The following is a 26,349-nucleotide window of genomic DNA, read 5'->3' on the forward strand; positions in this document are numbered from 1 at the left end:
AACACCATATAAGTGCAATTAAAATACCGACAACATATAATCACAAGCTGCTGTTAATAGTGAAACCATTTCATTGCATCTGTTTAGCCCATTTAGAAACCTGGTGCCCAAATTATAAATCCAATAGGCTTCACGAGTCAGTAAGCGCCACTCCGCAAGGGTTTATTAACCCGTTCCAATCCGCTTACCTGAGAGGAGACAATACGTGAGTGTTGATATATGAAGTGTTTGGCCACTGAGGAAATGTTGTGACTAGTATTGGCGCTCGCAGCATTGCTAATATCATTTACGGTAAATGTTCAGCGATGCGAATTTTTAATTTTCTCGATGTGCATCCCACATATGCTTTATTGCAGGGGTGTCAAACTGCATTCCTCGAGGGCTGCAAACAGGTCATGTTTTCAGGATTTCCTTGTACTGCACAGGTGATAATTTAATCACCAACTCATTATGTGTGTAGGTGATTAAATTATCACCTGTGCAGTGCAAGGAAATCCTGAAAACATGACCTGTTTGCAGCCCTCGAGGAATGCAGTTTGACACCCCTGCTTTATTGCATGCAGTGCAATCAAAATTACAGAAGACATGATTTTGTATTGCAATTAATAAATCCTTTCATGTTACATTTCTGAGTATTATCATAGTTACTGAAAACTTTAGTATTGGTGATTTACATACAGGTCTTACAGTTTGTAGTACTGCATTTATAACTACCTTTAACCCTGCTGTTCTGTTCGGTCTGGGGAGACCTATTTTGAACTTTGGTATTTTTTGGGGTGTTCAAGATGCGGTTCTGAAACTTGTGGTTGATTGACTTAAATGAGGATGGGTCGGTCGGCCACGGGTTTCAGAGCCGCATCTTGAATATTTTAAAGAATATTGAAGTTCAAAGTCGGTCATTTTTGACCAACAGAACAGCAGGGTTTTAATGTCACGCCATGTGCCCTGAGAGGTTTTTGATAGGAACATACTAGGCAGAGTATGGTAGACGTTCACACCTTCACATGGCAGCAATGAGCCATCTACCGGACCTCAACCTACACACAGAAAATGGAAATATTTGCACCTCTCTGTATTTTAGATACGGTTTTGGTTTTTGGGTACAAATACTGATGCCAAATATTATCACGTGAAAGTGGTTTTCACAAGGTCATGGGTGCCCAAGGCTCAATCATGTGGGAAACCAAGGCTATCCCGTCTGGTGTGATTGCACAGAAGAGCTACTGTAGCTCAGATTGCTGCAAACGCTCATGCTGGTGTGATGGGTGTCCATACCGACAGTGCCCCGTCTACCAGTAGTCTAAGTGATACATTGCTGGATTCAGGGTCTCTTTTCCTACAGATGAGATAGCAAAAACTTGGTGACGGATTCTCTTTAACTTCGCATTTAGGAATCAATTGCACTATATTTAAAAAATAAAAAATAAAAAAACATAAAATGTACAATGCTATTAAAGGGGTATTATCCGAGAGTTATCAAGTATGTGCCGTATGTCAGGTTTAGTTTGCTGCCTTTGTGGTAGAACGATACTTGGTTCACAGACAACTACAATAATCCAAAAAGCATCCACAGATCAGTATAATAATAATAATAATAATAATAATGGGTTTGGCACTAGGAATCCATGATTGTAAACTTACTGGTCCAATTTCCTCCACAATATTCATATATATACTTCTCATTCATAAAGATGTCGTTGCATGAATGTAAAAAAATAACTTTCATGTATAATGTGGAAAACTCTTTAGGATGTAATACCGATAACAAAGCAAACAGCGCCATAAATTTCTTGAGTGACGTGAGAAGCCGGGGCCTCCCTGTAAATGTCTATAATTGTGTGTTATGTCTCTGCTATTCTCTGTTCGTTCATCGGGACAGATTCTTGATAAACTTTGCTACCAGATTTCCTATTACAACCTGTATAGATTACTAATTGAATGTCTTGAGCCTGATGAGACTTGTGTGCTTACTCGGAAAATCCTTGTCAGAATGGCTGTAAACTTTTTTTTATAAAAATAAAACTCACAATGCTCAGTACAAGCTTCAGTCGGTAGACCGGAGACACACGGACTTTTTATAGCACAAATGATTGATTTTAACTACTAAACGGTAGCTCCCAATCTCATACTATTCTATTGCTTTGGACTTTAGCTACATAGATAAAATAAGTAAGAACTACATAAAGTTGCAGTGCAGCCCAGGCCTTAGTCTGGGCACAGACTAGATACCCTTGGACTCTTCTGTCTTTAGCTGGTTTCATGAACTGGTCAATATCAGGATTGAATATCTATTCTGACGTGTATTTCAAAGTAAGTACATCATCCTCATCAGGTCTAAGGGATTGATTTGGAAATGTATGTAAGTTTTTAATGTGAAATCTGAAGACCGATCTGATTTAAAGGGCACCTGTCACCCCCAAAATTGAATGGTGAGCTAAGCCCACCAGCATCAGGGGCTTATTTACAGCATTCTGTAATGCTGTAGATAAGCCCCCGATGTAACCTGAAAGATGAGAAAAAGAGGTTAGATTCTAGTCACGCGGGCGGTGCGATCCGATGGGTGTCACGGTCCGGTCCGTGGCCTCCCATCTTCTTACGATGACGTCCTCTTCTTGTCTTCATGCTGCGGCTCCGGCGTACTTTGTCTGCCCTGTTGAGGGCAGAGCAAAGTACTGCAGTGCGCAGGCGCCGGGAAGGGTCAGAGAGGCCCGGCATCTGCGCACTGCAGTACTTTTGCTCTGCCCTCAACAGGGCAGACAAAGTACGCCGGAGCCGGAGCGTGAATACAAGAAGAGGACGTCATCGTAAGAAGATGGGAGGCCCCGGACCGGACCGCGACGCCCATCGGACCGGACTGCAGTGGTACCGCCCCTGGGTGAGTATAATCTAACCTCTTTTTCTCATCTTTCAGGATACATCGGGGGCTTATCTACAGCATTACAGAATTCTGTAGAAAAGCCCCTGATGCAGGTGGGCTAAGCTCACCTTCGATTTTGGGGGTGACAGGTTCCCTTTAAACTCTCTTCTGGGGAGACTGGTTATTAGAGCGTAGTCCTGGGATATGTGGGGTTCTTTACACTGTTATATTAGCAGGCAGCTTGTACACTACTGGACATGCGTCTACTCCTCATTTGCACACAGGCTTTTGTTGGTGAATTTTCTCTTGCGGAGACTAGGGTCTCCACAAAAGAAATTGCCATGCTTCGGTCTGGAGAGACGCGCCGCATGTTCATCTCCTCAGGTGATCCGTAGGTGTCTGTGGGCATGGGACTTCTTGAAACCCCATCCACTATGCTGTAACATCTGGCCGCTGCGGGTTCCACGCTGCTCAAGTACGCAGTGTCCAACCCGCAGCATTTACTAATCGTGGGCACTTACCCTGACTGTGTGTTTATAAAAAAATAAAAAATAAAAAAAATAAACAAAAAAGAAAAAAAATAGTTAAAAAAAATAGTGATCTCACACAGGCAGGGCGCAGACTAATGTTGTTCAGATTACTGGTTTTTCTGCGTGAAATAAATTGCAGCGTGCTCTAGTCACTTCTGTATTTCTCAGATGAGACTTGCCTATTCAAGTCTATAGGTGTGGAAAGAAATGTAAGCCAAGAGGCAAACAGTATAGCATCCAGTTTTATATGGGTGCATTAAGTGAAGAATTACTGTTTAAACCAAGAACAGGCACTCTGTGCACCATGATGTAGACAAACATTAATATATATTTATATATATATATACTCAAAAAAAGGGAAAAGCAGCACAAAATAATTGAAAAAAAGTGGACTTTAATGCCTGAACGGCGTGGCAACGTTTCGGATGTGTTATCCTTAAAAAACCATCCCTCGATCAAAACTGTGCCGCTAATTATAGACCTGTCTCTAATCTTCCCTTCATCTCTAAACTCCTCGAACGCCTGGTCCACTCCCGTCTTACCCGCTATCTCTCAGATAACTCTCTTCTCGACCCTCTTCAATCTGGCTTCCGCTCTTTACACTCTACTGAAACTGCCCTCACTAAAGTCTCTAATGACCTACTAACAGCTAAATCTAATGGTCACTACTCCATGCTAATTCTCTTGGATCTCTCTGCAGCATTCGACACTGTGGATCATCAGCTCCTCCTCACTATGCTCCGCTCCATCGGCCTCAAGGACACCGTTCTCTCCTGGTTCTCCTCCTATCTCTCTGACCGATCCTTCACTGTATGTTTTGCTGGTTCCTCCTCCTCTCACCTTCCCCTTACTGTTGGGGTTCCTCAAGGATCAGTCCTAGGCCGCCTACTCTTCTCGTTGTATACTGCCCCTATTGGACAAACAATCAGTAGATTTGGTTTCCAGTACCATCTCTATGCTGACGACACCCAATTATACACTTCTTCTCCTGATATCACACCGACCTTTTTAGAAAACACCAGTGATTGTCTTACCGCTGTCTCTAACATCATGTCCTCTCTCTATCTGAAACTAAACCTGTCAAAAACTGAACTCCTCGTGTTCTCTCCCTCTACTAACCTACCTTTGCCTGACATTGCCATCTCCGTATGCGGTTCCACCATTACTCCAAAGCAACATGCCCGCTGCCTTGGGGTCATCCTTGATTCTGACCTTTCATTCACCCCCTACATCCGATCACTGGCTCGCTCTTCTTACCTGCATCTCAAAAACATTTCTAGAATTCGCCCTTTTCTTACTTTCGACTCTGCAAAAACTCTGACTGTTTCACTTATTCATTCTCGTCTGGACTATTGTAACTCTCTACTAATCGGCCTCCCTCTTGCAAAACTCTCCCCGCTCCAATCTGTCCTGAATGCTGCAGCCAGGATCATATTCCTCACCAACCGTTACACCGATGCCTCTACCCTGTGCCAGTCATTACACTGGCTACCCATCCACTCCAGAATCCAGTACAAAACTACTACCCTCATCCACAAAGCACTCCATGGCTCAGCACCACCCTACATCTCCTCCCTGGTATCAGTCTACCACCCTACCCGTGCCCTCCGCTCCGCTAATGACCTCAGGTTAGCATCCTCAATAATCAGAACCTCCCACTCCCGTCTCCAAGACTTTACACATGCTGCGCCGATTCTTTGGAATGCACTACCTAGGTTAATACGATTAATCCCCAATCCCCACAGTTTTAAGCGTGCCCTAAAAACTCATTTGTTCAGACTGGCCTACCGCCTCAATGCATTAACCTAACGATCCCTGTGTGGCCTATTTATAATTAAAAAAAAAAAAAAAAAAAAAAAAAGGTTCCTCGCATCATGTTCTCATACACTTTATGCAGTATTAGCCCTCTGTGTCTGTACTGCTACATACTGGTTCATGCAGCTTTACATGAACACCTGAGCCTTACACTATAGCTGGTCCGAATAACTAAAGCAATTGTTACCATCCACCTCTCGTGTCTCCCCTTTTCCCCATAGTTTGTAAGCTTGCGAGCAGGGCCCTCATTCCTCCTGGTATCTGTTTTGAACTGTGATTTCTGTTATGCTGTAATGTCTATTGTCTGTACAAGTCCCCTCTATAATTTGTAAAGCGCTGCGGAATATGTTGGCGCTATATAAATAAAAATTATTATTATTATTATTATATCCTTTGTCAAGCCAAAGGATAACTCATCCGAAACGCTGCCATGCCGTTCAGGCATTAAAGTCCACTTTTTTTCAATTATTTTGTGCTGCTTTTCCTTTTTTTTTGAGTTTATTACTTTTTGACCATTGGATTGCTGATCGGAAGAGCTCTGCATGCCTTGTAAGGTAGTAATTTGATGCTGGTCCAATTTTTTCTCTCTCTCTCTCTCTCTCTCTCTCTCTCTCTCTCTCTCTCTCTCTCTCTCTCTCTCTCTCTCTCTCTCTCTCTCTCTCTCTCTCTCTCTCTCTCTCTCTCTCTCTCTCTCTCTCTCTCTCTCTCTATATATATATATATATATATATATATATATATATATATATATATATATATATATATAACTAGCTGAAGAGCCCGGCGTTGCCTGGGCATAGTAAATATCTGTGGTTAGTTGTAGCACCTCACTTCTCTTATTTTCCCATCACGCCTCTCATTTTCCCAATCACATCTTTCATTTTCCCCCTCACATCTCTCATTTTCTCCCTCACACCTCTCATTTTCACCTCATCACCTCAGTATATACATGTTTGTCATCTCCCTTATATATAGTATACATCTGTATGTCCTCTCCTGTATATAGTATATACCTGTATGTCATCTCCCCTGTATATAGTATATACCTGCTGTGTCATCTCCCCTGTATATACTATATACCTGCATGTCATCTTCTATATATATCATATACCTGTATGTCATCTCCTGTATATAGTATATACCTGTGTGTCATCTCCCCTGTATATAGTATATATCTGAGTGTCATCTCCTCCTGCATATAGTATATACCTGCATGTCATCTTCTATATATAGCATATACCTGTATGTCATCTCCTCCTGTATATAGTATATACCTGTATGTCATCTCCTCCTGTATATATATGTACCTATATGTCATCTCCTCCTCTATATAGTATATACCTGTGTGTCATCTCTCCTGTATATAGTATATATCTGTGTGTCATCTCCCCTGTATATATTATATACCTGTGTGTCATCTCCTCCTGTATTAGACCTCGTTCACACGTTATTTGCTCAGTATTTTTACCTCAGTATTTGTAAGCTAAATTGGCAGCCTGATAAATCCCCAGCCAACAGGAAGCCCTCCCCCTGGCAGTATATATTAGCTTACACATACACATAATAGACAGGTCATGTGACTGACAGCTGCCGTATTTCCTATATGGTGCAATTGTTGTAGTTTGTCTGCTTATTAATCAGATTTTAATTTTTGAAGGATAATACCAGACTTGTGTGTGTTTTAGGGCGAGTTTCGTTTGTCAAGTTGTGTGTGTTGAGTTGCGTGTGGCGACATGCATGTAGCGACTTTTGTGAGATGAGTTTTGTGTAGCAACATGCGTGTAGCAACTTTTTGTGTGTCGAGTTACATGTGACAGGTTAGTGTAGCAAGTTGTGTGCAGCAAGTTTTGCGCATGGCGAGTTTTGCGCGTTGCGAGTATTATGTGTGGTGCCTTTTGAGTATGTGCAAGTTTTGTGTGAAGCAACTTTTGCATGTGTTGCAACTTTTATGCATGTGGCAATTTTTCCGCGTGTGCAAGTTTTGCGTGTGGCGAGTTTTTCATGAGGAGAATTTTGCACTTGTGGCGAGTTTTGCAAGAGCCTAGTTTTTGCATGTAGCGAGTTCTGCGCGTGGCGAGTTTTGAGTGGCGACTTTTGTGTTTTGACTTTTATGTGGCGAGGTTGGTGTATTTGTGGTGAAATGTGTGCTGAGGGTAATATGTGTTCAAGCACGTGGTAGTGTGTGGCGCATTTTGTGTGTGTTCATATCCCCGTGTGTGGTGAGTATCCCATGTCGAGGCCTCACCTTAGCAACTGTACGGTATATACTCTTTGGCGCCATCGCTCTCACTCTTTAAGTCCCCCTTGTTCACATCTGGCAGCTGTCAATTTGCCTCCTACACTTTTCCTTTCATTTTTCCCCATTATGTAGATAGGGGCAAAATAGTTTGGTGAATTGGAAAGCGCGGGGTTAAAATTTCACCTCACAACATAGCCTATGACGCTCTCAGGGTCCAGACGTGTGACTGTGCAAAATTTTGTTGCTGTAGCTGCGACGCTTCCAACACTTTTCCTTTCACTTTTTCCCCATTATGTAGATAGGGGCAAAATTGTTTGGTGAATTGGAACGTGCGGGGTTAAAATTTCGCCTCACAATATAGCCTATGACGCTCTCGGGGTCCAGACGTGTGACTGTGCAAAATTTTGTGGCTGTAGCTGCGACGGTGCAGATGCCAATCCCGGACATACACACACACACACACACACATACACACATTCAGCTTTATATAGTAGATATATATATATATACCTTCCCACCTGCTTGGTTTCCGTCCATCTCCACCCTTCTCTGGATCTATGAAGCCAGAGCTGTCAATCGAAGACAAGGGGTGCGGAGATAGAAGGAAACCAAACAGGTGGGAGGTGCATTCCAGGGAACTATTTTTAATCTTGTAAATTTTATTAACCGCTGATGTGTAAAATGAAATATCGTGTGTGTTTTGTGGATGAAAATCAGACTTTTTTTTTTTTTATATCCGAGCAATCAGTGTCCTTTTTCAAGTTCTAAGTGTTTTGTTATTGTTTTGTTGGAGAATTAAATCCAAAATTGTATTCACACATGCCATTTTGCAATTTGGTTCCAGTTTTGCTACTTTTTTTTTTTTTTTTTTTTAAGACTGTAATTATGTTTTATACTTAATGTCAGTTGTAGCAAATAAAAAAAGGCATAAAAATGGCAAGTATGAATAAATCTTATGGCATCTGGACCATCTCATTCTTGTGAAATACAGAAGCCGTCCCAGTATAAAGCTGGCCTTCTCACAAGATATCAGCTGATTACCTCTAAACACAAGCCGGGATATTTCTTATAGCTTATGATAGATTTTGTAGGTAATATTCTCTCTTTATCTTGATTTAGACATTATAGTGTTTTGTGCTTGTTATATCTCCCTTATGTACAGTTATGAGACACTGGCTATATAATAACTGCAGGACACGAAAACCAATTCTAGGAGAATCAAAATGGACAGTAGACTAATTACTGTTATGTATCTTTTTGTGTTTCACATAAAAATGATTTACCGTATAATCTTCCATGGAAACTGAATGAAAGCTATTGTGTAGGAAATGTACTAAGTTTTCTTATGTTCCCAATTTGACAGGCAGAGGCACGGTTGGCGGCCAAGCGAGCGGCGCGAGCTGAAGCCCGAGAGATTCGTATGAAGGAATTGGAGAGGCAGCAGAAAGAGGTAACGATATATCAGATTATAAATCCATGATGCGGCTGTAGGCAATAAGGATTATAAGTAACTGCAAAGTAAACCGACTGTATTCTACTGTAATGTTATGGAATAGTGTATGCGGTCAGTCTTCAAAGATACCATAATGACGCCATGAACATTGCTATTCACGTAATGAAAGGTTCCATGCTAGCTGCAGACATTACTGTCTTATATGTACATTTGAGTATACATTTTGTCCATATCAGTGGTCCGTTTGCAAAGTTCCCGTTGTTGTGCATTGTCAGTTCTGATTTTTCTGAAATTAGGCTAAATATGTTATTGATAATGATATAGTGGCATATCCACACAAAAAGTACACCATTATATGTCCAACTGCATGTAATAAGTTTGGGTGGCGCAGCTAACTATGGGGCAGCTGCAATGTTGGATTTGAGCATAGCCAATAAATATCCCCCTGCGTAAGATGATACGTTGTGAGTTGTCATGTTGATGGTTCATCCTCCTCCTACTTCTCGGCCAACTTAAGTGTACATGTTTTGAGGAAGCCACTGCAAATAGTGGTGGGCGGGCAGGACTCTCATTTGGCCGTTGGAGATCTCCTATTCGAGGAAATGTCACACATTTTCCTTCATTGCTCAAGAAGTTTGCAATGATTTCTGTGGCTCATGGAATTCCAAATAGTTTATTCCTCATTGATTATAATGTCTTACTCTATAGTTGTCACCCTCTCTAGCTGCCCATGGTCATAGTGGTCAATCCCAACCATGGGAACCTGTAGCGTTTATGATTCACCAACCATCTAAAGGCTTTGTCTGGAAATGTCGACGGGACCACTTAGGCCCTCTTCTCATTGATCCCCTTGTTATATCTCGCCATTGTGAGAACATATCCCATGATTTCTCATTGGATCAGTTTTGCCATGAAATTAATTTGTAACATCTCTCTGTCTATCTGTCTTTCTCACTTTCTTTCACTCTCTCTATCTCTTTCTCTGTTTCTGTCTCTCGGCCATGTTTTTGTGCCATTTCCCATGCACTAAGAGTCTTTAATGTCTAGGACTGTCTGTACGTCTTCTTATTATTACAGCAGTGTTAAAATCCTCTTGAACTTTCTAAGTGTCATGCTTCTCTAGATATTGCAGTGCTTCTTCCTGAAGTTGATTGCAAATACTGGAATGTGTCTGCTTTATGCTCACCTGTTTCTTCTGAAGTAGTCCTCCACCTCTATACAGTCTACCAGAAACACTTAAGAAAAAGGGCAAGGGAGAAGGTTTTTAAGTGACATTAAGTATAAAATAAAATGTGGTGACTGGTATAAATCAACACGAAATTCTTTCAGGTGCTTAATACTGAAGTGAGGGCACCGTGTATAAAACCATAATGTATGTAATCTGCAGTGCACATCGTTCTCAGCTACTGGACCCGAGACTTAAGACAAATCCATATGGCAGATCAAAAGATGGCATTGGCAGACGCCAAGTTCCTTGACTGGTTACTGGAAAGAATGAAGTGCTGCACTTTTCAAAGTCCTAATTATTCTGTAGCAAATGAAGCAAAGAGATGCCAAAAGGGCACAACACTATGACACATGCAACAATAACCATCGGAGAGCGTCCTTCCCTGGCATTATCTTCTGACGCCCTAATACAAGTCCATAGGAAAACAGAGCTGCCAGATGCAAGATTATCCCAGGAGAGGAGCTGATCAATTCTAGAAAAACATTACTCTATATTTAGTTTTACACAATGTAGATCCCAATGCTATCCAAAAATAATTGGCTCTTGCACACTCTGGGTGTGGACTGCAGGTAATTATAGGCACCCATGTCGTAATATCCTATTCATGGATCATCAGTGCAACTTTACAGCTAAGTTGTGGAATAAGGCATTAAAAGGAAAGAAGGAAAAGTTTTACATTGTTTCTGTTATGCCCTACTAAGAGTAACGGTAGCAGGCAATTTCAGTGGATCTTCTTTACAGATACAGAAGTAGCAATGTTTTTTGCCGAATGCTCATAAATGTATTAAAGGGAATCTGGCAGCAGGATTTTGCTAAGTAATCAGAGGACAGTATAAAGAGGGCAGCAGAGTTAAGGATGGACTGGAGAGGTGCAAGGGTGTTAGCAGGGAGGCCACAGAAAAGGATGTTGCAGTAGTCGAGGCGGGAGATGATGAGGGCATGCACAAGCATTTTAGTAGATTGACGATTGAGGAAAGGACGGATTCTGGAGATATTTTTGAGCTGGAAGCGACAGGAGGTGGAAAGAGCTTGGATGTCCGGTTCGAAGGACAGGGCAGAGTCAAAGGTTACTCCGAGATAGCGGACTTCCGGTATGGGGCAAAGCATGATGTCGTTAATTGCGATAGATAAGTCAGGTAAGGAAGATCTATGGGATGGAGGAAAAATGATGAGTTCAGATTTGTCCACATTGAGTTTGAGGAAGCGAGAGGAGAAGGAGGATATGGCTGATATACTCTGGGATTCTGGACAGCAGAGAGATGATGTCTGGGCCAGAGAGGTACATCTGAGTGTCATCAGCATAAACGTGGTACTGGAATCCATGGGACTTTGAGTTGTCCCAGGCCAAGTGTATAGATTGAGAAGAATAAGGGTCCCTAGAACAGAGCCTTGGGGGACTCCAACAGAGAGAGGGTGGGATGAGGAGGTAGTGTGGGAGTGGGAGACGCCGAATGTGCAGTTGGAAAGGTATGAGGAGATCCAGGATAGGGCGAGGTCTTTGATGCCAAAAGAGGAGAGGATCTGTAGTAAGAGGCAGTGGTTGACTGTGTCGAAAGCAGAGGTCAGGTCTAGGCGGTGGAGTATAGACTATTGTCCGTTAGCTTTGGCTGTAAGTTGGTCGTTGTAATTGTGCTCAAGGCTGTCTCAGTTGAGCGATGGGAACAGAAACCAGATTGTAGATTGTCAAAGAGCGAGTTAGATGACAGGTGGGAGGAAATTCAGAGTGGACATGCTGCTCCAGGAGTTTGGAAGCGAATGGGAGCAGCGATATTGGGCGATAGCTGGGCATAGCAGTTGGATCGAGGGTTGGCTTTTTAAGGATAGGCGTGATTGTGGCATATTTGAAAGCAGAAGGGAAGGTGCCAGAAGTTAGTGATCGGTTGAAGAGGTGGGTTAGGGATGGGATAAGAGTGACTGTGAGCTTGGGGGGGAGGTGGGATGGGATGGGGTCTAGCGCACAGGTGATGAGGTGCGATGTAGAGAGGAGACAATTAAGCTCCCCTTCAGTGATGTTGGATAGGGATGTTATGGGGTTTGGGCATTGGTCTGTTATACAAAGGGGTTGTGGTGGTTGAACAATGAAGACTTGCCTTGTTTGGTCGATCTTCTTTTTAAAGTGTGTGGCAAAGTCCTCAGCAGAGATGAGGGAGGTTGGAGGGGGCAGTGGGAGGTGGAGGAGGGAGTTAAATGTTAGGGAAGATATGAGGGTAGTGAAGTATGCCTGTTTAGCAGAGGTGAGAGCAGATTTGAAAGTGAATGTTGCCTGCTAGAATGCAGTGAAGTCGTCTTGCGAATTTGTTTTCTTCTAATGCCGCTCTGCAACCCCGGACATTTGCCGGAGCTTTTAGTGGTGTTGTTGTACCAGGGTTGTCTGTTGATACGTCGCAGTCTGCCATGAATGAGAAGGGCGACCACATCAATAGCTGATGCGAGAGTGGCATTGTAGAAAGCAGTAGCACTGCCTGTGTCGTGGAGTGAGGATATGGATGCCAGTAGTAGAATAAAGTCAGGGAACATGTAGGTGTCTAGGTGTGCAAGGTTTCTGCAGGGGTGCACATGTTGCTGGACATGGGTGACAGGTGAGGAGGACAGGGATGAGAAAGTAAGTAGATGGTGGTCGGATAGAGGGAGAGGAGAAGTGGTGAAGTTAGATAGAGAGCAGAGACGGGTGAAGACCAGGTCCAATGTATGTCCGTCCGTGTGGGTGGCTGAGGAGGACCACTGAGTAAGTCCAAAAGATGAAGTAAGTGACAGGAGTTTGGAGGCTGTTGACTGAAGGGTATCAGTGGGGATGTTAGTCACCCATGATGATAGTGGGAATGTCAGTGGAAAGAAAGTGAAGAAGCCAGGTAGAGAATTGGTCAATAAAGGCAGTGGTCAGGCCTGGGGGTCGGTATATGATGGCCACTTGGAGGTTGGAGGGAGAGTAGATGCGGACAGAGTGGACTTCAAAAGAGGGGAGGATAAGTGAGGGTAGAGGTGGGATTGGGTTAAAGGTGCAGTTAGAAGAAAGGAGAAGACCCACTCCTCCACCATGTCTGTTGCCGGCGCTAGGGGTGTGGGTGAAATGGAGGCCGCCGTCACACAGCGCAGCAGGGGAGGCGGTGTCAGAGGGTGTTAGCCATGTTTCTGTGAGACTCGGAAAGACAAACTTGTGAGAGAAAGAGGTCATGAATCACATGAAGCTTATTGCAAATTGAGCGGCATTCCAGAGTGCTCCAGAGAGAGGGAGCAGCAGGATGGGTGTCAAGGGCACGGGTTTTATGTTGGAAAGATTGTGGCAGTTCATATTAGATAGGGAGCGGTAGGAGGGGGTACTAATGGGAGGTATGAGCTGTGGGGGTCCAGGATTGGGAGATATGTCGCCAGCAGTGAGGAGAAGCAGAGAAAGGGAGAGCAGGTGGGAGAAGGAGAGTGGTCGGCTTGTTTTATATTTTATTAGGACATATTTGAGGTTGAGGAGCAGGTCAACAGAGGAGGTCAGGTGGGGAAGAAAGAGGGAAGGGAAGATGATTATTTGGTTAGAGCGTGCTGGGGTTTGGGGATAGCGAAGGAGAGTGAGGATTAGTGGAGCAAACACTGTAAGGGCATATGTAAACATAGTGACGGTGTAAGATGGGTTAATAGAAAAGCTAGATCCAAGTAATAAGAAGTGCTTACTCAGAAGACATACCCAAATGAAAAAGACACATAGAGTGGGGTCCTGACTCCTGCCGTAACTAACTGCCGTTGAAATAACTGCAGCTTCATGATACTTTAGCAGCAGTGATACTTTTGCTGCAGGGAGACGCTTGCAAGACCCCACACGCGTGCACCCCTTAGGATGCTACTAAATTTATAGGACTAAGTAGAGGATCATTATGCCCTATGGCTGAATTGTCTGGACAACATAACATTGGGATCTACTGCAGATGTTTGTCAGAGGTTTATGTCAGGAGCTTTTTTTCAGCATTTACATCACATTGAGGTCATTAATGGGATGTGAGCTCGGCCTCCTCAGACAGGAGTTGTGATTCTTCATCTGACAACCCCTCCCATTCAGACCAGCTTAAGTCATTAGCCAAATCCCTGTGTACACATCTAGACGGATGACTCTGCCCATATTCTGTGTTTACGCCTGCCTTAGGCTATGTTCACATATTTCTGCTGCATTTTTTTTTTTTTTTTGGTAAGGCAAAACCTGCTCTCCTGACAGTAAGAAAAAAGCAGGTTTTGCTTAGTTTTTCTTGCTTTTTTTTGGTGCGTTTTTGTCAGGGTACATTTGTTGTGCATGCTGGTGAAGTAGAATCAGATTTTCTTTATGCAGTGAACTTTATCAGCATGCACAAATGACAAATGTACCCTGACAAAAGCGCACCAAAAAAATGCAAGAAAAACTAAGCAAAACCTGCTATTTTGAAACAAGTTTCTTGCTGCCAAGAGAGCAGGTTTTGCCTTAGGAAAAAAACACAGCAAAAATGCACGCATCAGATTTTACTTGTGTTTTTGCTGCCAAAACCTGATGAAGTAGAATCACATTTTTTTTTATGCACTGAACTTTATTAGGTTTTGGCACCAAAAACACAGCAAAGCCTGATACCTGCGTTTTTGCAGTGTTTTTTGCACCACTTGTGAAAATGCTGAAAAAGCGCTGAAAAAAGTGACATGCTGCATTTGGCAAAAAAAAAGATATTGCACACATTGCTCAGGACAAAAAAACAAGCTGTGTGCATGAGATTTCTGAAATCTCTTCGACTTTGCTGGTACTGTAAAACGCATCTGAAAAGTTGCACTAAAAAATGCATAAAGAAACGCTGAAAAAAACGGAATGTGTGAACATAGCCGTAAGGTGAAGAACCTTTATCACCAGCTCATAAACAGGAATGCTGCTAGGTATTTAATCATTTTGAGTGGATGCGTCGTAAAGAAATTTATTGGAAATGGACTATTTGGGAGAGTCACCAATCCTGTTCTTACATCCCAAACTTTGGTTACTTGTAGCGGGAGTTTTCACTCTGCCTCTTCTTAAGTCACACACATGGTGGAGTATTCTAGGTCTGTCACGTGCCAGCCTGACCTAAGCTGTCCTCTAGATGCTGCCAATCCTAAGTGTGTGAGGCTTAGGCTGCTCACCTCGTCCTGCCTTTGGCTTATGTGTATAAATGTCTCGGCTTCTCTGTACGGGGTCCCCACACTTGCCAGTGTTCGAGGAGCAGCTTTACTGTAAAGATGTAACCTATAATACAGTTTTAACGCCAGGAAATCGGTTTATATAAGATTGTGACTTTATAGGACACTGAGAAATCTCGTTATCTTCGCTGTTGGTGTAAGGTGTAAGCTCATCTCATGTAAGACATAGGAAATGCTGTGACGTTCTGCGAGGTATCCGCTAAACCCTAATGTAATGGTGCGGTATTATCGCCACAGGAGCCTCTCCTCTTCTCTCCTCCTCTCGCGGCTCTGTCCTGTTGTATCTGCTTACTATGCCTCTTCTCTTTTCTGATGGTCGCTTTCTCTTTATTTTTGTACAGATTTACCAGGTTCAGAAGGTAATGTTGTTGTGTACAATTCCCTGCATGTTTTTTTTGTTTTTGTTTTTCATCACTAATCTGTATATCAAACTCTATTTTTTTTTTCTATTTATTATTTGTTTTACCTATCTGGTTTTGGATCTTTCTAACCACACTGGGCAATTTTTGAAAATTATGAAAAGTATGAATTTGGCTTATTATTGGACGCATATGGCCACCTATATTCCAGCTGCAATGCCTGCATGCCAGTAATTCTAATACGTCACCATGGTTTTTGTGGTGACCTGGGTTTGCTTCAGTAAAATGCTCAAGGGGTACGAGAATGTGTCGGAGTTATTTCGTACCCCAAACTATATGAGCATGTAGCTCTTTTATAGACCAGTCCAACAAAATGTTTACATGACCAGTCTTTTCCTCCATTACTGAGAAATCGGCTTTAGGGTTGATATACAAATGAGGCTGAAGAGTTATTTGTAGATCTGAAGCCTTTGTCACTCCAGCTCTATTCCTCGCCCCAGCTTTGTTTCCTCCTGCCTGAAGTCCATAGCATACAGGCTGTCGGTCAAGTAGGAAGAGGCAGTGTTAGGCGGGGAATAGAGCTGTAGTGACAGAGGCTTACGATCTACCATAGTCCTTCCTCCTCATTTGCATATCAGTTCAAACTCTGATTTTCAGCAATGGAGGAACGGACTGTCCATGTAAAGGTATTGCTGGACTTGTCTTTGAAAGAGCTACAGACACAAATATGGTAAATACTTTGGGTGGTGAAATCCTGCTGACAGATTCCCTGTAATTTGTCTCCGTCACGTTCTTTGTCTTTTCCTAGAAGCATTCTCTCCTCTTAGATGCAATACTCGGTGTGCAACCCATGATTCCATAATATCAGCCTGGTGTACTTTCTTGTAGTTGCCTTTTAAGTTCACAGAAGGTGAATCTACGCTTTAAAAGGTTATCTGGGATTTAGCTAATTTTTTTTTTTTTTATATGGGGCTAAGGACCTACATGTAAGGTAGGTAGTTGCTAAATACCTGCCTGTTCTACCCGGCGGTGATCTCTGCCTGCTCAGAGCTGTCATGGACTGCTCCTTCCTGCGATTCTCCTGCTGGTGACGTCACATCGACAGTAACTTCATCTCTTCTACTCTACTCTGTTGCTGGGATGTCACTGCTGAAATCCTGCATACTGATGGCCGGCTCCCTGTTGCTTAACTGCGGGGAGCTGGCTGTAAATCCACATAATGTCAACAGCGGAAAGAGGAAGAACTGCTCTGATGATGTGACGTGAAATGACAGCAGAATCGCCAGCAGGAGCGGTCTGTGACCTCTCTGAAACCGCAGACATCGGCACTGGCAGAATAAGCAGATAGTTAGCAACTACTTGCCTGTAAGATCTTAGCCCATTAGCAAATATATATATATATATATATATATATATATATATATATATATATATATATATATATATATATATATATATATATATATATATATATATATATATATATATACAAAGTTCCAGATGGCCCCTTTAATGGATGAACCCAGCTAGTTTAGTATTTTTATAATGGCGTGATCGCCCCAAGGATTACACAACTGAGATTTGACATTGAGCTGTCCCTGTACCGGTTCTGCGGCAGGTCTGTAGGTGGCCTCTCCCTGCTATGCAGTAAATAGACTGAGTCATCTATATAACCACTGCTTTTATAGCACGTTAAGATATGAGCAGATTTCATTGTTTCAAAGGGTGTATGTAATAAGGTGCAAACGTTTTACAGAAATATTTATTCCAAAGACTTAGACAGATTGTCCAATACTCCTCCTTGTGTGTTTTGTTTTGTTTTTAAAATTGACCCATTGTGATCCTAGAATTTGCAAAGAAAACCAAAACCATATTTTAAACTATTGAAGGTGTTGGTTAATTTTTTACAATCGGAGCAAATAATATGAACTTTATTGAGGGCGTGGGCGCAGTATTCCTTCATTCTAAACATTCTATGGGAATAATAAACGTATGCACATTTTCTGCGGACTCATCATATGCCAAAAGTGTACAAGCTAGATACACCGCTGCTAATGGCAGACAGATGCAGATGTATAATGGCTGTGTATGTACAGAAGACATCCGGACCTGTATGAAGGCAAAACAAGCCAGCCTGCAAATTGCTGACAACTTGCTCAACTGTGTACTAACAGTATCTGTGACTCTGACCTGCTCATTTCTGCTGTGTCCCCGTCCTTCTGATCTGTCTTTTTTTCTTCTTCCTTCAGAAATATTATGGTTTGGACACCAAGTGGGGTGACATTGAGCAGTGGATGGTAGGAGTTTCCCAGTGTAGTCCTCCTTTTTCTAATTCATGTCATTCTTGTCTCGTGTGTGACACAGACGGCCCATGTCTTGTTTCCTTGTGTCATGTTTTATGTTTTAATTAATTAAAAGAAAAAATATCACCCTTAGGCTATGTCCACACGTTGCGTTTTCTTCATGCGTTATTTTATGCAAATTTTAAGCTGTCTTTTACAGTACCAGCAATGAGGTTTCAGAACTTTCATGCACACCGCTCGTTTTTTTTTGTCCTCAGTATTTTGTGCAATACCTTTTTTTTTTTTTTTGTAGAATGTCACTTCTTTCAGTGCTTTTTTTCAGTGTTTTTCACCCATTCAAAGCAATGGGTAGTGCAAAAAATGCTGATAAAGCGCTACAAAACCGCAGGTATTTGTTTTTGGTGCCAAAACCTGATGAAGTAGAATCAGATTTCTTTTTTTATGCAATAAACTTCATCAGCACGCACAAGAGACAATTGTACCTTGACAAAAACGCAGCAAAAAAAGCATCAAAAACTAAGCAAAGTCTGCTTTTTTTTAAGCAAGTTTCTTACTGCCAAAATAGCAGATTTTGCCTGAGGAAAAAAAATGCATCAAAAACTCAACATGTGAACATAGCCCTACAAGGAAGAGAGATAAATGATCACTCCAGATTTGATACTACAGTTATACTCAATAGCAACTCAATACTGTGCTAGACAGTACAACTCTATTTATTTTTATACTTTTAAGCCAACATAAGGAACAAGGCTGTACTGTTTCTTAGATCTGGGCTGCCTACCTCCTCCTACACAGTGATTACACAGCAGCCAGTATTATACTGTAGCTTGTCATATCCTTAGTGTTATAGATATATTGTTTTTTTTTTTTACTTGTTTTTACACGCTGTGATGATGCAGCCCTCTTACGTGCACGTATATTTGTAAGCATTTTAAAAAATAAGTGAATGGAAGGAAAAATTAAGCTTCTGTAGCCTCAGTGGGGTGAATGGGGGCTAATGGACATATTAAACATCTGTCCGCTTTCCCAACACAAGACAAAGAGACCACGAAGAGTGTGAAGGATCCTTCTACTTCAGAGTTTGTGTGTGACCGTTTTTAGAAGGGTGTCTCTATGGGTTTCTCCTTATGGCGCTTTTCTTTGTATTTTACCATCTCGTGCATGGTTTCCTCTGTCCCTTTCCTTTCCTGCGCCCTCTTTATATTTTAATGTCTCCCTTTCGCTCCTTGATCTCAGCAGCTTTGTGTTATTCCCTTTTTTCCCTAAATGCATTTCCAGGAAGACAGTGAGCGGTACTCACACCGACCACGGAGAAATCTCCAGGTCAGTAACTCATCCAGATCACTCTGATGATTAATGGGTTAATTGAGTGTAAATGCGGTACGTTGTGCAATTTCTAATACCACCGACAATTCATCCCATGAAAACCATTGTGGCAGGTGTCATTTATTGACTAACCCTATGGACGTCTTACAAGGGTTTAGCAAACCTTTTTACAACCAATGATCATTAAATAATCTAACAGTAAAAAAAATACCTTCTAGTTTTGTCTTGTCTTAAGGTACCTTCACACATAACGATATTGTTAACGATATCGTTGCTATTTGTGACGTAGCAACGATATCGTTAATGAAATCGTTATGTGTGACAGCGACCAACGATCAGGCCCCTGCTGGGAGATCGTTGGTCGCTGAATAAAGTCCAGAACTTTATTTCGTCGCTGGACTCCCTGGAGACATCGCTGGATCGGCGTGTGTGACACCGATCCAGCGATGTCTTCACTGGTAACCAGGGTAAACATCGGGTTACTAAGCGCGGTCCTGCGCTTAGTAACCCGATGTTTACCCTGGTTACCGGCATCGTTGGTCGCTGGAGAGCGGTCTGTGTGACAGCTCTCCAGCGACCAAACAGCGACGCTGCAGCGATCCGGATCGTTGTCGGTATCGCTGCAGCGTCGCTAAATGTGAAGGGGCCTTAAAAAGTACACCATTTAAGGTCAAGAAATGGTTCCTAAATATTGTGAAGCTTCTGTATTATATGTGGGCCTGATTCTGATGGCCGGGTTTGTTCATGTACGCAAAACAAAATTTACTACAGTTTCCCCGAAAATAAGACCGGGCTTATATTAATTTTTGCTCCAAAAGATGTGCTAGGACTTATTTTCAGGGTTGCCTTATTTTTCCATGAACCGTAATCTACATTTATTAATATCAGTACGGTATATTTCTTCATCAGTTTACATATGGTACTGTACCGTAGTGAAAAGCAGCCCCTCCCCCCCCCCCAAAAAAAAAAAAAAGAATCTCACTCAAAAGACCCAGTGAGACCCAAAACAATAATGGTTGGCAAGTTGCTGGACTCAAGCACACAGGTTGGGTTGTCCTGCTGGCGTCACTCTTGTCACTGGCGCGTCATTATTTAAATTCATTATTTAAATTGACCTGTTAATGAACTGTAGGGCTTATATTTTAACCGTTCTTAAAAATCCTGAAAAACCATGCTAGGGCTTATTTTGGGAGATAAACGGTAGTGTCATCAGTGTTGGGTCAGTGTCCCTTTTTACGAGCAGTGTATCATCAGAAATTTCATGTATAATATCGGGCAGCACGGTGGCGCAGTGGTTGTCACTGCAGCCTTGCAGCGCTTGGTTCAAACCCCACCAAGGACAACATCTGCAAAGAGTTTGTATGCTCTCTCCGTGTTTGCGTGGGTTTCCTCCGGGTTTTCTGGTTTCCTCCCACATTCCAAAGACATACCGATAGGGAATTTAGATTGTGAGCCCCATCGGGGACAGCGATGATCATGTCTGTAAAGCACTGCGGAATATGTTAGCGCTATATAAAAATAAAGATTCTTATAATAAAAATAAATTTTGTTAAAACGCTTCTCCTATCCACTGCAATGTTAATCATGGACAGCACACTGATGACATCCATGTGATGACTGGGGTACCGAGGGTCCACCAATAACCAACTCCAGGGCCGCACTTATCAGCTACTTGCAAATGTGATATCCTCAATCACAAATGTATATAACAATGATCTGGGTAGCCTGTTTAATAAATAAAATGCCACCATTGTCTGTACATAGTGATTCAAGTATATAGTGCCAAGTACTGCTCATTTAAGAGGGTGGTGGCCCACCGGAGGATTCTCCTGATCTCCCGTGGGCCAGTCCACTCCTGGATGTCTGTGATTTTTCACACACCTAAAGACTTGTATTGGTACTTTTCGTTGGTTAAAAAACATTATCTCTGATTTTTGCCTGGACGCAGGGTCTGCAAAAATCACGGATATGTAATCAGCCTCATAGATTAATGAGTACATGTTTTATCTGTACAAATCATGGATTAAACTTGTATGTAAAAAACGGCCGTCTGAATTAATCCTTCGAGCTAGCTTTTCAGGTAATTTGGGAGCATCCATCAGTAATGACCCCTGTGTACTTCTAAGACAAACCATAAGTAAGAGCCCCCTCTCTGCATCTCTGTGTGCGTGCCTTGCTTGTGATCTCTTTTGCATATTTATTTTTCCCCTCTGTTCTTTGAAGGCTTCTGATGAAGATGATGTTGTGTCTGTGACTAGCCGGAGCAGCCTAAGGGTCAGTAACCTGTGTCATGTCCTCTGCGTGCTTAAACCTGTGTGTTGTGTGGTGGTGTTTTGTGTACTGGGCACAAGTTAGTAAAACATACTTTTCTAGTAATACTGAATTACTGATCTGAAGGACGCAGCATTGTTTGGCGATCACACAGCAGACGCACACCGAGTGTCATGTGCATTGTGCGGAAAGTCACAAGATGAACGTCAAACTGTGTGACCTTACATTACTTGTAAATCACTTAATATGCAGGATAATAAGAATTAACCTTGTTTGGTGCACTCATACATGTCAATGTAGAACTATAGATATACCATATTCTTAGTATATGATTTTCAATATCACTCCCTTCATCCGTGAGAGTGTTTCATCATTATCCACTGGGTCTGTGCAGTGGGCTGAGCATTAGCCTGATACCGGATCTCATCACAGTCCATGGCAGCTTATGGATTTGTACATGAGAGAAAAGTGAAATTTTCAGCATATTCTTGTTAGAAAGGCCTAAGGGCAGCAGCTCTTCAGCATGTATAGGATTTCTCAATACTTTGCATATTTTAATGGCTTCCTATGTGGAACCACAATGGAGTATTACACTATGCGCTGGCCCATGTGGGAGGTTGGCAGAATGGTTCTCGCACCTCTAATGATCACGGGTCACCGTCACCGGGGTTAGTGATTGCACCTATTGCCGTGCTGTGCGATATTTTGGCATGCTCCCTTGTCCTGCAGGTGTGTGTTGTGTGACGGGCTGCCATACATATCACTCAGCCCTTCTTTCTCTCTTTCTAACAGACCAATGGTTACGAGGATGAATTGCTTGGAGCAGCTCAGTATAGGAAATCCAGCAGGGTCAGTGGAAAGCTGGAGATTGCATGTGACCGCCAGACAGGCTGGGCATATGTTCAGCTACATTAATAATGGTGATATCCAAAATCCGCTCACTGGGGCTTTTGGTGACTCTTTAGCAAAAGTAAATGATCTGTTGATACATGAGTAAATGATGGCGTTAATCTCTTACGTCACACTGTGGCCACGACTCCGCGAGCCGGATGATGTGAGTTGTGCTGTTTTTTGTTTTTCCTTCAGAGCTCAACAGGCAGTGGAGAGACCGTCCCGTCTTCCCGGGGACCCCCCAGGGATGAGGCCATGGTTGGTTCAGTGCTCGGTGTTTTATCTGACACTATGTGAAGCTTGTGCATGGGACCTGCGTACCCCTAACAGATGGCCTACGTGTGCTGGACTACCATGCCATTAATATGTTTGTGCTATCCTCTTGGGGGCTTTGTCATAAGTTGACATATAATAATTTAATTAGTAATAACCATATGTGGTGACATGAACAGTTATGGATTTGTAGCACCATTGTGGTGTAGGATAATTTTTTATGCTTCTAATTGATCTACTTTGTAATTTTGATGGATGTTTTACGCATGGAGTTAAAATAATCTCAGTTAGAGCGATGTTGGTATGAGGCCAGTATCCTGGATGGACCGTCCTTATAGTCCAGCTGTTACCGACCTAAAACATCCACAAGAGACGCTGACGTATTTTGCTAAACGCTTTCAGTGCTTATAAGGGAAGGGTGTTCCTCTTCATGAGTCCTTTATTACAGCTCTTACACCTTTTTTTTCCATTGCTGCAATCGCTGTACATACCATATGCCCGCCTGTAGGCTAATATTGTAGCTGTAGGGGGACCGGAATGATTTACAAGGTTACCTGTAGATAAATATGCAGGTATGTCCCCACAGGTGTACAGATAGTGGATTTGTATGTGTAAATTCCATTGTGTATCACATTAGCAGCATGTGCACGATGCAGAGGATATCCACAGGGGAAGGCTGGCCAGCGATGTATAGTGGAGATAATAGGGATGCAGAACGAGTTTGTGAGAACCTGTCAGTCAACGTCTTCTGATGGGAAAGTTCAAACCTCTTATCTTTTTTTTTTGAGCTACATAAAACAAAAAGACTTCCACGCACCAAAAGCGACTTCTCTACTACCGCATATTAAAACACAGAGCTCCAGCAAGCCTGTCAGTCAAAGCAGGCGAATAGTCCATGAAAAAAAGGAAAAAGCTGAGAACTCCTTAAAATGAGATTCTTTATTTGTGTTCCATTTAAAAATGGTCATAGCAAAGCAGTAGTAAAAGTGTTAAGACCCCCATAAACACTGCTGACATCTTACAATTCTATAAATATATACAACAGATGAAGTGATCATGCAAACGGATCCAAAACGTGCATATACCGCGCTCTAAAAATACATTTCCAATAAACATACGTATGATCATTGTGAAAGTTTCAACCCAGCGGTGATCCGGTATTTACATTCCCAATCCAGTGCTCTTCGTTTTTCAAAAGAACTTTCCTCCAGTTGCCTCCATGCTTTGGTGTATTAACCCTTAAGAAACAAAAAAAAAAAAAGTAAATGATTCTAAGCTACCATCATGTTCTGAAAAAACGCACCTGATGTATATTAGCCACCACCTTCTTGATATCAGGAAGAATATTACTATGACAATCTTTTAATGGAATTCAAATAAATAAAGTAATTTTATGGAGTTTCTGGCTTTTTCCCTTTTTTTCGCGGCTTTTTTTAAATTTTTTTTTACTCCTCTGCAAAGAGAAGCTTTGAAGAAGGAATATATAAAAGTAACAAGCGGATTCTCATTAACTCATTCTGCAGCCAGCAATAAATGGTGCAACACAGAGGATACAGCAGACTTACAGAAAGATACCAAAGGCTTAATGGAAGTCTGTAACCCCCAAACTGTAATTGAACAATTCAGGCCTTCATATAGGGGACTTAACACCTATAAAAATCATACTGGTGCTGTGCATTTTAGTAAATGCGTTTTAGAAAAAAAACAAAACTGTTTTATCATACATGTAAATGGGGGGCTCAGAGTACCCTTGGCATGGACACTTTTGCACCCCTTCTGTTACAGTAGTTCACCACTTCTTCATGGTGATTGGCAGGGATTGCTTCGGATCGCTGCCTGATCCAACTCCCCAGCCCTGCACATACTGACACTGAAGAGGCTGAGCGCGTTCCCACATAACGTCAGGTGGTGGGGGAGATGAGAACGTGCACCATGTCAGTGTATGCGCACTCTCATCTCTTGTGTATAGTGGCCGCATGCGGCTTTATGATCCTGCCATACATAGGTGAGGGGTTGAGTATTATCACCTGCACACACTGACACTGTGCGTGCATGCGTGCTGCTTTAGTTTCAGTACGTGTAGGGCTGAGGATTTGTATTTATTAGCGCTCCCAAGCAAGCACTGCCCAACATCATAAGGCCTCATTCACACGTCCGTGTTTAAACACTTATGTGAAAATTATACACCGACATTTTTGGATCAGTTTGTCATCGGGGTACGGTCCGTATGTCTGTTTTTACCATCCATGTGGTCATCAGTGTTTTTCATGGATGGATAAATACATGACGAAGCTTCTCCTATACTTTGCAATGTTAAATACATTCAGCGCATAGACTGTAAGCTGATGCCATCCGTGTGCACTACGTGTTTTTCAGGGGCCAATAGACTTGCATCGGTCCTTTTTTCAATACGGTCCTTGAAAACACAGAGACGTTTGGATTGCACCGTAGATTATAATGAGTACGTAGGGTATCTGTGTAAAATAAAAAAAACAACAACAAATAACTAAAAACTATCGAAGACCTATGTGCTACACAGACGTGTATGAGGCCTAAGGGGGAAGGAAGGAGTATTGTACTTTTGGGTTGGAATAAAACCTTTGTTTTTGTTTTTTTATAAAATACAGTTGCTAAAATTTACAGTACCAGGAATATTTTATAGGGCCAAGTTCCTCATATGAAGATCTATATTGTTAAATTTCATTTTTTGGTGGTGACAGACGTCCTTTACTAAAACAATGGTCAACCCCAGATTGATGATTTTTTTTCTAAAAATAATCTAGTACCCAGATGTCACAGAAGTCACACTAATGTCCCCCAAATGGACTCCACTTTCTAGGAAAGTCAGGCCCGAACTTCAGTGTAGTGGGATCTCGGCATGCTGGATTCTACAACTCTTTTTGTGGCCGCGCTCGCAGTGGAAAAATTAGATCTCAAGAAAATCAGGGGCTGCCCATTTTTCTTATTAAATAAGACATTGGCATATTAAGGAAAAAAATTGCCCTTGTAGGCATCAGAAGTTGTCCATTTTCATTAAAAAGGTCCGTGGATCTGTCATTAGGCAGATGGCCAGCATGCTTATTGCCTCAATATAATAACCTCCACCCTTGCTGTATAGTAAATTTTTTTATTTTTTTTTTCTACATGAACGTGTGTGTGTGTGGTAAGTTCTTATTCTGTTGATGAGACTGATAAATGGTGGGGCACTCAGACTTTATGGATGCTACCCATGTAGGCATCACTAGGGGATATCTTCATATCCTAAATGTAATAGTGTGAACACTGTTTCCCTTCTACCCACCAGATGCTGAATGAACATTTTCTGTATAAGGCTAGGTTTACATCAGCTTTATGAATTCAGTTATTTTGTATTAGGGGGGCTATCTATCACTCTCGCCCCATTGGAGTCCATAGGACCCCATTGACTTATTATAAGGTATATGGTTTACATCAGAGTATTTGTATTTTTTTTCCAGAAAAAAAAAGTATATTACTGTTCAGTATTTGTTCCAGTGAAAATGTCAAAATCTATAATGTAGGGAAACAGAGCGCACCAGACCGTAGGGTGACACCTTTATAAAAAGATGTAATAAGTCCAGGTAATGTGCTCACCTGAGCGAGCTGGGAAAGCTCAA

General features: G+C 42.1%; 1 protein-coding gene across 30 annotated transcripts in view; it reads left to right on the top strand.

The window, feature by feature from the left end:
- The window catches only part of LRRFIP1 (LRR binding FLII interacting protein 1), a 149,198-nt gene that overhangs the window by 80,448 nt on the left and 42,401 nt on the right, over positions 1-26,349 (top strand). For 16 of the 30 annotated variants that reach the window (XM_069733370.1, XM_069733374.1, XM_069733380.1 and 13 more), the window contains 5 exons: positions 8,805-8,891; positions 15,633-15,650; positions 17,900-17,947; positions 19,232-19,276; positions 21,503-21,553. In XM_069733370.1, the coding sequence (XP_069589471.1) occupies positions 8,805-8,891; positions 15,633-15,650; positions 17,900-17,947; positions 19,232-19,276; positions 21,503-21,553 (249 nt within the window). The remainder of the gene's footprint in view (positions 1-8,804; positions 8,892-15,632; positions 15,651-17,899; positions 17,948-19,231; positions 19,277-21,502; positions 21,554-26,349) is intronic. The other 14 variants (XM_069733361.1, XM_069733364.1, XM_069733366.1 and 11 more) reach the window with 3 other exon arrangements.

This window comes from Ranitomeya imitator, chromosome 7 (genome assembly GCF_032444005.1).
Source record: "Ranitomeya imitator isolate aRanImi1 chromosome 7, aRanImi1.pri, whole genome shotgun sequence".
Classification (NCBI taxonomy): Eukaryota; Metazoa; Chordata; class Amphibia; order Anura; family Dendrobatidae; genus Ranitomeya; species Ranitomeya imitator.